This window comes from Choristoneura fumiferana, chromosome 18 (assembly GCF_025370935.1).
Source record: "Choristoneura fumiferana chromosome 18, NRCan_CFum_1, whole genome shotgun sequence".
NCBI lineage: Eukaryota > Metazoa > Arthropoda > Insecta > Lepidoptera > Tortricidae > Choristoneura > Choristoneura fumiferana.
Genome location: NC_133489.1, coordinates 19,702,221 through 19,716,069, shown reverse-complemented (window position 1 = coordinate 19,716,069; position 13,849 = coordinate 19,702,221). Strand labels below are relative to the sequence as shown.

Here is a 13,849-nt window from a genome sequence, read left to right as displayed (position 1 = left end):
ATAGGTAGGTAGGACTCTATTATTTTTTGTGTCCTTGCACGAAACTATTACGCTACACTTATACACCACTGAATAACAACTATACCTAATACAAAAAATACGTAACTACCTACGAGTTACGCGAACGTAACAGGGGATCATCGCGCGAAGCGAGAGAAGACGAGCGAGCTAAAATCGAAACGTACGGCACCGACGGCAGCGCAGCCTTGACTAAAGAAAACTTAATCCTCCTTAAATTATCAGTGCGTGCGTGCGGCGGGTGCGTGCGTACCGGCGCCGTCCGGCGTGCACACATTTAAGCCGTGCGATGTACTTTTGTTCGTAGTGAGCCTACTTGTCCTCTTTTACTATGATACAACGTAGAAGACTAAGGACTACGATACATGTAGTTGATTCTTGTGAATTCTCATAGGTATTCAGTAAAATCCCGGACTTTCTATTCGCCTGCTACACCGCCACCCGCACCTCTCTCGGTCCCATTTGTCGTCCTACCCCGCGCCCCTGTACCCGCGCGGGCGAGGACTCATTTAAACGGTCTAGCTATAAATTTGATGGTTTTCACGAGCAAAGTCGCGGGTAAAGGCTATAAATAAAACACAGTATACAGCAGCACACATGATTTATTATGAAGCATATCGTCAAGTAACACCTCGTAAAATCGAAACGTGCGTCAGTCTGGTCTGGGCGCAGCGTGGCGTCTCCCAGCCCTCGTGCCTCGCTTCGGTACGCGTAATTATTTACGCTATACAATACAGCCAATATTAGTATAAACTTAACTTATATACTTTACTTGACTTAGCTCTTTAGGGATAAGCTCGCCTTTGCTCTCCTTTCTGTGTATTTGTATTTATTTTTATTTTATTTTTATGTGCAATAAAGAGTTTACATACATATAAATTTACCATGCCGCTATGCCTGCTATACTTCATTTATTTTAACATTTGAAACTTAACGGTAAAATTTGTACACTTTTTTAAATGAAACAACGAAACTATTTAAAGTTGTGTTAACTTCTGTAGTAAAAACATAATAATAAATACCGCTAATAAATGCACATGTAGGTATTTTTAGTCCATTTGTGTTCGAAATATCGAGAAACGTGTGTTAAAATTTGACCGTTAATTCAAACCTTAAATTAAACGGAGTATTAGTGGAGCGTTCCCTAGAATGAATGTAATGTATAAATATGTCGGTAAAACAATGTTTGGCTCTATGCTTGGCTCTGTTACTTGTTCAATTAGTCATTTTTTTTTTAAATATAACAAAAAATTTAACCGACTACAAAATACCATGAAAATAATTTTCTTCCCGTCTGAAGTCGGTGCCTCAGCACGAGCCAGCAGGAGTGGACCTGTAGTCGTCTACTCACCTACATACTATTACAAGGTGTGAATTAAATAACTAAAAACCTCAGACACCCCAAACATATTTTTCATTTTAATTCAGTTGATTGCATTTATTTTTGAATTATTGTAAAAGATATTCGTGTGTTTTGCTGATTCAGTAATTCTACGTCATTTCGAACTCTACATTCATAATTTGTATTTTTGTCAGCTGTGCTTTGACCTTTTTAAAAGAAAATCACACATTGACAGCAAAACGGCCAGTACTAAATTATCGAAATGGTAAGTATGCAACCTCGCTAAAACATTTGATTGGCGCATGTTGCGGTCGTAACTTTTAGACTGGGCGCAATAAAAAAGGGATTTAAAAACACAAACACGACCTAATTTAAAAACATATGTAATCGATTCTACTGAGCAAACTATACTTTCTGGTTTTCAGTTATTTAAATAACACCTTTATATTGGGCTCAAACACTCCTGCTAGCTCGTGCTGAGGCACCGACTTCAGACTGGTAGAAAATTATTTTCATGGTTTTTTGTAGTCTGTTCAATTTTTTATTATAATTTTTTTCACGCTTTTAGTGTAAATAATCTAAAATACAATAGCTTAATGTCAACTGCTGATCACCTTTTACAAAAGATTGTTTTTCCCCAATGCGGAGACGTTCATTATTGAGGAGACCTGGTGCTTCACCACCCGTTCCATTTCACCATATGCACGATGAGCATAAATTGCTTAGCAACTGGGTTAAAGTAGTTGAAATTCGACCCGTGAAATACTTGTTAGCGCATTCACGCCACCTGACTTGACTGACCACAGGTGTCACCGACGCACATGTGCGTTCAAAATGTATGAATAATTATGACAGCGGCACAGGGTGAAAGTCACGCTGACGCATATATGCGTGGGTGGCAGTGAATGCGTAATTGAGTAGTAGCTCCGTTGGTCAAATGTGGTCTCCATGACTTTCAAGAGCAAATGCACGTGTACTGCTAAATATATCCAAATAACCATAAGTTCCCTCGATTTCCTTAGGATCCAATCATCAGATCCTGATTTGGTGCTTATGGGACCTAATTGAAGGTATTTCTATACGAACGAAAAAAACATTTTCAAATCGGTTCGCAAATGACGGAGTTCTGAGGTAACAAACATAAAAAAATATATAAAATAAATACAACCGAATTGGCAACCTCCTCCTTTTTTTGAAGTCGGTTAAAAACGGCGAATGCTCGATGTTCTGTTAAGTGAATGCTCAAGTTCAGGGGGGTTACTCCTAAATTAAATCGAATTTCGTATCTTGCCATCCCGCTGTCGCTTATACTATTTAATACGAGAGTGAGAGGGATGGTACGATACGAAGTTCGATTTTCGAATTTCGGAGTAGGCCCTCAGCATCTTTAAGTTTATTGACATCACTCAGATTGATAATATTTTGACGAGTTGTTTGAGCTGAGCATGAATAAAAAGAAAAAACAATTATTTTTGATCGCCTTGGCAGTACCAGTCCATGAAAACAGATGGCGCGTAGGTTTGTACAATAAATTCGTTATTACGAGAACAAAAATTTTGGAAAGCAACTACGTAAGTATGCAGCAATCTTTTGGGCTATTTATCTCAGCGAGGCACCGTGGCGGTGCAACCTGTCGCGCAACGGTGTTGTCTAAGCTACCAAACGAGCCACCACAGAGACACCAGAATCGCCGCACTCTCCACAGAGTACATGATTACTTATAACTGGTAGTCTCAAAATGGACGTCGACGAGATAATGCTCTACGTACAGTCACCAGCATTCAAATCTGCCACAGCGGAGCGTGCAATAATATCTGACACGTCCTTCTGGCCCTAGAAATAGAGTCGTATCAGATATTTATGCACGCTTGTTGTGTCAGATATTAGTGCTGGTGACTGTACTACGAAGACAAACGAAGTTAAGAAAACCGCGTAAGAATGTGATGGAAGCATCCTTACGTAGGAGATCGCCCCAAGAGCCTTCGCAAACCGCGTTTTTTAAACGCGCCGTGGACTCGCGCCGAAAGCAAGTTTTTCTTTCCATTGAGTAGGTACTCATTTAGTTGCGTATCGTGTTTGCATCGATACAATGGCGCGTCGATGGCAGGTTTAAATAACCTAATCAGACTTTTTTTGCGGACTGTAGGTACTTTTTGTTGACTGTACTCAGTGTCACCTAAACTACATTTGCATACCAAATTTCAAGTCGATGCTATTAACCGTTGAAAAGGGGTGGTTAATGTCCGAAACTGATTACCTACGCATAACAGGTTTCGCATAATTTATTTACGCCGAATCTTAAACTTTTCTTAGTTCGGCAAAATTCTGTACCTATAAGCCGAATAATGGTTTACCCGAATGTATTTTAGCCGAATTTTAGTATGCATAATCTTGTTTAGCATAAGTATATATGTAATTTAGCCGAATTTTGATACTTAGGCCGAAATCCTGTCCAAATCTATGTCCGAAAATAAATTTCCTAATTACTATTGATGACTAGAAAAGTCGGTTATTAAGGTTAGAATTGTAAAAAACAAACATAATCCTACGAAGGAAGTGTCGTACCTACTTCCTCTTTGTCGGACTAACCACCCGGCAATCCGGACTTCGGTCCGATGGGGCTGTGTACTTACCGACTTGGCATTAGGGCGCAAGTAGGGTCGCAGTTAAACTATGTCTCACGACTAAAAAGTGGCAGAGTATCTTAGTGAGGCATGTGGGGGGGAAGTTGAGAGCTCGCTTCTGGTGTAGACAACATTATAGAGCGCTTCATAATTAACTCATACATTAGCTTGGTAGCTATAGACACCACGGCTGCGCGACTGGTTCCGCCGCTATGGTGTCCCGGTGAAATATAGCCCTAAAGTGCCCCGTCGTCGGTTAGGTACCTACTCTCTTGTGACTGTGATACACTGCCGGATTAACCATGTCGGGCGGGGCCCTGGGTAATGCAATTCGTGTAGCCCCATTTTAGCAGTTTAAAACCACAGCTCTTTTCAAGTTCAATCAAATCATCGTGTTAGCAAGCGTAGAAAAAAATCAATAATATCTTTTGTCATTGAGGATACAAATATTCTAATTAAATTTTCACTCTTTTTGTACGCGCGCGGGTCCCCTAACCGATACAGGGCCCCAGCCGAAGCGGCGCCCTTAGGCAGTTGCCTATACTCTGGTGGTACATGCAACTAAAAATTAAGCCCTTATTCGAAATGCGTACTAGCAATATGGTTTGCCAATCAGTGGCGAAGCGTGGACGCCCTTGGGCAAGCCGCTGGGAATAGGGTTCTATGGATCCATAGAACTCCACCAGCTTGCCCAATATTTACAAAATAGGACAACAGGACGCACAGTATTTATGCAGGATGCGGGCGATCTTTGCTTCGGCTTTACCACGGAAATATCTGACGCCACGCCACTGTTGCCTATATATATAGTTTATGCGAGATTTCACAATGACAACACGAATATAGTTATCTTTAGACCTGTGCCACAAGGCTAGGAACCCGGAGTTCCTCCAAAGGGATAAAACTGAAGTTTGTGGGTATACAACGAAATAAAAAGGCATTATAAATAGTAGGTAGTAGTCAACTACAAATATATTGATACGGTCAAAACTACAAAATTGTATCCGACCTTCATGCAAAGTCAATGAAGTCGGGTAGGTATACATATTTTTGTAACTTTGGCCGTATCAATCTCTTCGTAGTTGACTGTACGGTCACGCACGAGCGTTAATTTGGGAGCTATTTCGTCAAAAAATCCTTTAATTCGTCTCACAAAATGACAGATATTCAATCTTAAGTGGATCCCAAATTAACGCTCGTGACTGTACAAGACAACGGAAACTTCATTTAATCTGCACTTATTTATTATTTACATTTCCCGGGGTGAATTTCAGAAAAAACGTTAGGAAACACTGCTATATATACGTAGAGGTATGAGCGTAAGCTTGACAGAATCTCGATATCTAAACTATTTTTCTACGCATCTTGAATATAACTAAGCCGTGTTTTAAATCCCTAATAATACCTATTATAAATGCGAAAGTAACTGTCTGTCTGTCTGCCTGTGTCTGTCTGTTAAGCTTCCACGTCGAAACCACTGAACCGATTTTGATGAAATTTGTTACAGATAGTTTGATCCCCAAGGATCAACATAGGTTACCTTTTATTCCGGTAGAGGTCGCCACCGCGCGATAACCTAGATCCGCGCAGACGAAGTCGCGGGCATAAGCTAGTAATATATATATAAGTTAGTTAATAACTACTAATAAAGGTTTCAGTTCTCACACCTACTCGATAGCGGTCAGCTTTACTCGATTTAATAAAATAAGTGGATCGGTAGTAGGTATAGGTACAGCAGTGCAGTGGCAACTAAATCACGTACTAAGGTGGAACCTTTGTGCTACTAATGATTAGTAACTAATGTTATGTTGACATCCCATACATCTTCCAAAGAATCATAGCAAAATTGATTATGAAAAGGCTCCAAAATTGTGCGTGAATCAGTTACCTTGACTGTACCTTTAGTGTCCTGCATTTTCCCACACTAATAAGTACCTATATTCATACATTCATAAACATGTCACAACCAAGTGCAAAAAAATGTGTTTCGATACGTTGAATCGAACCAGTCAAAAAGTAATGTAAGTACCAAGATGTTATTCAAATCGGAATAATAACAACGTTAATAAAGTAACATATTTATACACTAATAATATTTTTACACAGAACCTTGTCATCGTGACATTTGACGTCTTTCGATAGCATCGTCAAGCCGGCCACAATGACAGTTCATTGTGGTTGTCACATAGCGGCGTTTGGATGAAATTAGCTAAGGGCCTCTGCACACTGCGAATTTTCACCGCGCGATATTTTATTCCGAGCTCGAAATACAATTTCTTTACGAATTTTTTACCGCCAGTACCCCTAGTGTAAGTTTTCGGTTACAAAATACGTCACGATCGCGTTCGCGTACAATCTCAATGAGGGCTATCGTTTTTTGTCTCACTAGATGGCGCACTGTTGCGTGAGGTTTTTAAGTATGGCTTTCAACGTCTGTTATTACGGGCGTGAAAACAAAGTTTAGATTAAAATCATATTTAATATAACTTAAAACCGTACCATAAAAATATTGAGCATGCCACAGTGCTGCATAGTCCCCGTTTTGTTTGGAAAAAAGGGAGGACAAAGGTTTCCGAAAGACAAAACTGTCTCAAAACACAGACATTCATTGCCCCGGAACGCATATTTGCCATAATTAATTTCAGATATTACAAAATATTCACAAAAATTTTCTAATTAAAAATAAACCCGCGTAGCTCACTCAAAAACTATGTGATTTGACATTTCGGAAACCTCACGCTACACTAGCGCCTCTAGTGGCGAATTCATTCGCGATAGCCCTCATTGGTATGGAAACACGAACATCGCAAACGTTCCGCTAGAGGCGCTGTTCGTGTTTCCATACAAATTGAGATTTTAACGCGAACGCGATCGAGACGTATTTTGTAACCGAAAACTTACACTAGGGGCACTGTGCGGCTTCTACGTTACGCACCACGTACAAGATTCAATGTGTTACAGAATTGCGAGAATAAAACCGCGCGGTGAAAATTCGCATTTCGGAGAGGCCCTGTGTAAGTTTACAATCTATATGAAGGGTAGGTATGCATATTCTCGAATACTGACCGCTACCCGGTTATATTAAGGCAGTGTTTTTTTAGTACATTGTGTCTTAAGGGCGGTAAACAAGGAATTACGAACGAGAGTCTATTAGAAGCCCGAAGTCGAAGACTGAGGGCTTTAATGAGTCGATGTTCGTAATTCCAGTACCGCCCGTGCGACATACAATGTTTTTCATCACATTTGCGAGTAAAATTGTATATTTGTAAAAGAAAAACTAATATATTTTCAATAATTGCCGATACCGCTGTCTACGCTCTTGGCAGCGCCAGCTCCGCGCCCCCCTTCCCCCACAGCATGTGCATGTGCCCCACGTGCGCGCGCCGCGCTCCAGCACGCCAGCACGACCAGCACGCCATGCAGTATCACACTCATTGACCGACCTTGGGCTTCTTGACAACAAAATTAGTACGGGGAATGACTCATTTACCGACCACGGGTTTCATGACAAGCACATTAAGGTCGAGGGTTTTATTTGGGGGGTTGCAACCAAGGTAGCCTGCATGTTACGACACTGTTTACGAGCAAGTGTGATGAAAAAACTTTTTCATATCCCGACCCCCCTTGGTTTGAAAAATATTTGGCGACCCCCAGCTTACCTCCACTTGCAGTTAGTTGTATTATCGTACATTGATAATACAAACATTGAATAATCATACACAATAGGTAACGGTGAGAGTATTTTAAAGATACTGCGACCTCTTTAGGGCCCGGCCGGGGGGGTTACGATCCGCAGATTGAAATACAGTCTTAAGGTGCTGATAACCTTGAGGATTCACTTGTAATGAGCATTCTAGCGAATGTTACAATACAGGTAAAAGCCACAATATAAACAGAAGCGATTTGCCGAGCATTCAAGCGAAATGACGGGAAATTTGCTTCGTGCTTTTTGTCGAGCATCTGTCAAACAATAGTAAAAATTTTGACGAGCATTTACTAGAGCGTTCCCTAGAATGAATGTATAAATTTAATGTTGGTAAGAATATGTATGTATTTAAGTATGTATCTATCTATATAATTATATTTATCCGTTGCTCAGTACCCATAACACAAGCTTTGCTAAGCTTACTTTGGGACTAGGTTAATTGGTGTGAATTGTCCCGTGATATTTATTTATTTATTTATTTATTTGGCTCTATGATTGGCTTTGTTCGCTGTTCAATTCGACAAATCGTGTCCATTCGATGTTATGTTACAAGACAAGTAAATGCTCAAGTTTATCAGCATCTTTAAACTAAGTATTTCGCAGAATACAACTGGTGCCTAAGAAAATGATAAATGAATACTTTATTTATTATAACCAAATATGTACGCAAAAACACGCAAATGTGATAAGATAGGAGCGTGTGTTCAGGTTACAATGGTCGTACTTATGCTGAAGCGCTACGTATGATCCGTGTCGTATATATTAGCTTCGAGAACGCCTTTGATGCTATAATGTCATTAAAAATACAAAACTGATAAGATCTATGAATAAATGTTAACATTTCAGCGCACGAGGAATTACTTATTTATTTTGGGTATCACCTTTACAGTAAAGGGCTTGAATGCTTTTTAGAAATATAAAAACTAGTGCACCACGATTTGTTACCGTCCATTGCTATCAATATATCTAAGGCTACTATAAAATTGCTATTACACTTCGACATGTTTAACCACTGTTATGTAATTATGAAATACTATTATAAGAGTTATATTTATTAAAATACAAAAATTAATTAGTTTAGTATCCCTATATTTTCGGGTAGAACGGTATCACATGACGGTAACTGTGGGCCAATCAACTTTTTTACCGACACTAATCTGTCGGCGACATTTTTCAAACAATTGCAGATTTTTGTAAGTAACATGTTTTTTCTGTAATTTAATAGATGGTGTACATGAATACATGCCATCCTACGTAAGTTTAAGCTATTAAACCGTGAAATATCTTGTTGGAAGTACGATTTTTTGGTAACGCTAGAGACAATTTTGGTAACGCAGGAGACGCCCAAAGTGTCGGTAAAATAGTTGATTGGCCCTAAGTGCGACGCCGAAAAATTGGTCGCTTCAACTGCAGTCACCATCAAACTGATAAAAAGAGCATTTTCTATATCTATCCCATGTTATATTTGAGCTTATAAATAAGAACATCGCAGCTGTTGTCATAAGAAATTTTGCAGTAGACAATATAGTAATTAAAATGTAGTACTACCTTCCAGAGTACATAAAGTACCTACAGTCTACCAATTTGATTCCTAGGCCACCGTACAACCTTATCTTATTAAATAATTTAGTTTGTTTACAACAACGCACTGTGACAAGCTTCTATGGATGCCTAGGAATCAATTTGGTTGATAGTAGGTACAATAATCTCGGTGACAGCTTCGCCGAATGTTTCGTATCCACCAGACCATCACGAGCCATATTAATGTAATAACATGCCTGAACAGGTAACTGCAGCCGTCGACGCGTTGTTGGCAGCAGCTGGGTGAATGTTCAAGGGTTCGAGAATTTTGACCGGTCGGTTTAAACGTCATTTCATTAGGTACCATCGCACGTCTATTAGCTTAGCACAACTTGGCACAACGGAAGGACAAGTTGCAAGAATTTTGATCACGCTGGACCTAGTTATCATATCATATCATATCATAAAAATGTAACCCTGAGCATCATCTCTTTTAATAATACTTGCCAAAACGGTAATGACGGAAAAACGCCTCAAAAACGCTGAATATTTATACCCATATGTCGACGATTGCTTACTATTATGTCCCGTCCTTTTGTTAATAAACTGCATATAATCTAATGGGGCATGCATCGTGAAATCCATCGAAATCTATTTTGCAACTGACTCCTGCACAAAGACCGACGATTATAGCCAATGATTTACATGTTGACGCTATAGGCGACAAGTGGCGACGGCTGCAATTGCCTCTGTCATGGGCAATGTCCAACAAAAGATCGATATATCCATCCCGAGATTTATCTCAATAAAATTTTGTTTCACCAACTGTACTTAAAGTTATAAAAGCAACTGAAATTGACAAAAAAACTACAAATCCTTATACTTACTATATTATTGCTGGTTGTAGGCTTGTAATGGCTCTCCCTACGGCTAGCGACACGGAATCAGCTTAAAAAAAAAAACAAAAATAGCTTTTTCACTTCTCATGCTCATAAAGTTCGTATATTATATTCGTCTAAGAGCAAGGCAATCAGGCGCTAACAGCCAAGAAAAAAAGAACCAAGTAAATATTTTTTTCAATTATTTCACTTTGTTTTTTTAATCCACGTTTTGTGTAAAGTACTAAATTAATAAGGCTTGACCATTTTATTTAGGTACGTTAATTCTTAGAAATAATGCATGAAAATAAAAGGCAGTCAGAGAACATTTATTTGTAAAGTTGCTGTTAAATCAAAGTGAGGCCAGAGTAGTAACTCATATAAACCCCATTTTACCATGGTCTATTTATGCTACGAGTACCTACCTATTGTATGTGCACGCCATATTGTCCAAACTGTTAAATTAAGCCGATTCTTCGTCGCCAGATGTAGGGAGAACCATACCATTCTTAGTAACAATCTTGGTATAAAAGGCAGTAACGTAAGTGGTTTAAAAATAATAACTCTTCATCTGCACTTGATGCAATTTTAGACTAGGTAGTTCTTGTTTGACTTAGCGTGATGCTGACGAAAGGACTGGGTAACCGCATTTCAAGCTGTCATACTGTTCAAGCTACGTACGCACTACGCGGCTAACCGCGCGGTTTTAGCGCGCCATCTCTTTCTCAAGCGATATGTACTTTGAAGAGGGACGGTGCGTTAAAACCGCGCGGTTAAACGCATAGTGCGTTCATGCACTAAGGTATCTATCTTGCACCTCGTGTCGTATGTCGCACGCGTCATATGCCGAGTTACACAGAGTGACTTTAAGTAGCGATAGGTAACATCGGCGTTTGCATCAGTAGGTACTGTATCTCATTTGCATAGATACTGTATCGCGTTTGCATCGATACTGCATCGTGATTGAATCACTGCTATTGCCGTGGTCGGCGATTAGTTATATTCCAGACTTTGTATCGCTGCTTCTTTATATAAGTCGCGCGTGTTTAACAGGTCTAATGCCAGACTGAACAAAAACTATAATATTGCCATGAATGTATCGCTATTGATGTAGTTACCTCCGTCCCTTCCGTCCGTGTCCAAAATCAACCATCAACATGTTTATTGACCTAGTACCTGTACAATAGTGTTTTCTAAGGCAATCCTCCAAAGGAAAAAAAATGTAACGTACGCTTATTTAATTGGTTGACAGCAACATCATATTCATTTCTATCCAGGCTTCAGTTGCTACAATTAACTGTAATGTTTTTTATCCATTAAGCAGATGAGTGATAGTTGTTCTTAAACGGATCTCAGGTATACCTACCTACTAAATCAATATTTTGATTCGCCTAAATCGACTTGCCGTTTGAGATGACTACAAAATTGATTTTTAAGTTACTTTCGTACGTCACTGAAAAAAAATACACGTTTCGTATTTCATTCCCATGCATTTCCTAGGTCCAAATCTCGGTGACTGTGGGTGTAAGGCTGACACACATAAGGCCACGGGCAACTAGTAGCCGTCACAAATAGCGGGCTTATTGGTGCATTTTAACCCGTCACGCGTCCTAGAGACTACATTAGTCCCTAAAGGGAAATGTCCTAGTACAACTAGACTACTGTAGTCGCACAAAAAAGTTAGGGACTAATGTAGTCTCTAGGACGCGTGACGGGTTAAAATGTGTGTTCGACCGCGTTACTCACAAGCGTTCTTAAGGTCACGGTGAGATCTGTCACACACTAGGCCAATGAGGGCCATCGTTTTTTGTCTTTCTAGATGGCGCCACTGTTGGGTGAGGTTTTTAAGTGTGGCTTTCAAAGTCTGTTATTACGAGCGCGAAAACAAAGTTTAGATTCAAATCATATTTAATACACATTAAAACCATACATTATAAATAAACCCGCGTAGCTTACCCAAAAACTATGAGATTTGACACCTCACGCTACACTAGCGCCTTTATAGGCGAATTCATACGCGATAGCCCTCATTGTCGCGATACTAATGTACGTCAGCTTTTGCTCTCAATGCCACAAGTGTGCAACAGTTTAAAGTAGTGTTACCACACTGCCAAATGCCAATAGTTTCACATTAATTCACATCAGATGGATTTCAATTACAAAATGCCATACAACAATAGGTCTATCAAGTGGCGTAGCTATCAACAGGCCAGGCGGTGCTGTGCACCCGGTAAAAAAAAGGAACCTATTAGTGTCATTAAGTGCAAGGAAAAAGAAGATAGTAAAATTTGGGGCCCAATTTCTTTTTGCGCCGGTTGGATACCTAGCCACTGGGTATATCGATGGCGCAAGTCGTGGCAATACTATTGACGGTGTGAAATACTATCGTAGTCCAAGAAAGTAATATCGACAGTACCGATATTATCGGTTGTTTTTTATGACTATTGTTTTTAGAACTTTAAAAACTAACGATAGTTTTGCACTCTGTCTCGTTCCGAGCTACCGATAAATAGTATTCATGTAAGTACTTAACTCTCGATTATTTTGATACATTGTTTTAAACCTTCGTCATTCTCACTCTTATTATTCCACCTGGGGCTTAAACGTGATAATTTATTGCTAAAAATATAAAATCACCGTGACGGACGTTTCGACGGGTGACACTCTTTCCCGGCCCGGATAATACCGGGATGGAAATACCGACCTTGTTTTTTGTGTACACGCCCATAGAAACTGACAGGAGCTTCTATGGGCGTGTACACGAAAAACAGGGTCGGTATTTCCATCCCGGTATTATCCGGGCCGGGAAAGAGTTTCACCCGTTTCGACCACTTAGCAGCAACAGAAAAAAAACCAAACGCGGGTAGTTCAAAAAATTCGCGCGACTAAACGAACGTCACACCCAACACTTCAGACAGCCGGTGCAATGTGGTCGAACGAAGCGTGGCGGTAATGTTAGCAATAATTTGTCGCGTTTTAGTCCCGGATGTAATAAAAACTATAATATCCTTGCTTTCGAACAGCTCGACTATCGATATTCGACTACTTATCGGGAATACTAGTTTAGTCGCATTTGAACATCACAATCCCGGCATTCCATACTAGCTAGCTATAAAAAAGATCTAATGGGATACTTGGCTGCTCCGGTGGAAGCGTGCGGGGTGCGGGGTCGAGGCGGGGAGTTCAACAGACGCAGCCGCTCTCGTTGCCTTCTTGCTCCGAGCCCATCGGCGACTGAGTTTGCAAGTCCACGGCTGTTTTTGAGTTAAGTTTAGGATAACGTTCGGCAATGTAGCATTGATTTTTCGCGTACACTCATATGTTGACGATATAATACTAATTAGGGTAACGGTGCATCAGCAATTGCCACACGTGACCTATCCCCAATTTATCAGCAAATCGCTGTTCTCACTGATAATTACCGATATTTTTCAGGGTGTTGTAGCACTGTGCAAATTGTTGGGGCGGACAGGCTTATTTAGTCTACTGTCTGCGGTTTTAAAGGCCTATAATTTTTGAGCGTATGTAAAACGCCAGTAGGCTTTCGCCCTAAGAAGTTGAAGAACATGAACTAGTGTTGTGACATTGGTGTCTAGTGACAACCATTTTTCCTTGAAAACCTTCTTATCTTCTCGAGAATTGAATATTTTATATCCCAGAAATTAGCAGTTGTCAAACCAAAATTATCTACTATGCTGAACAGCCGTAACGCACCCATTTAAGAGCTAATCTTAAAGCAACGAGTAAAATCTTTCAATAC

At 40.0% G+C, this 13,849-nt stretch overlaps 1 protein-coding gene across 2 annotated transcripts in view; it reads right to left on the bottom strand.

The window, feature by feature from the left end:
* Nucleotides 1-604: 604 nt before the first annotated feature.
* Rab6 (RAS oncogene family member Rab6) overlaps nt 605-13,849 on the bottom strand; it is a 33,343-nt gene continuing 20,098 nt past the window's right edge. For both annotated transcript variants that reach the window (XM_074101802.1, XM_074101800.1), the window contains exon 6: nt 605-13,343. In XM_074101802.1, coding sequence (XP_073957903.1) covers nt 13,273-13,343 — 71 coding nt within the window. In that variant the 3' untranslated portion in view covers nt 605-13,272. The remainder of the gene's footprint in view (nt 13,344-13,849) is intronic.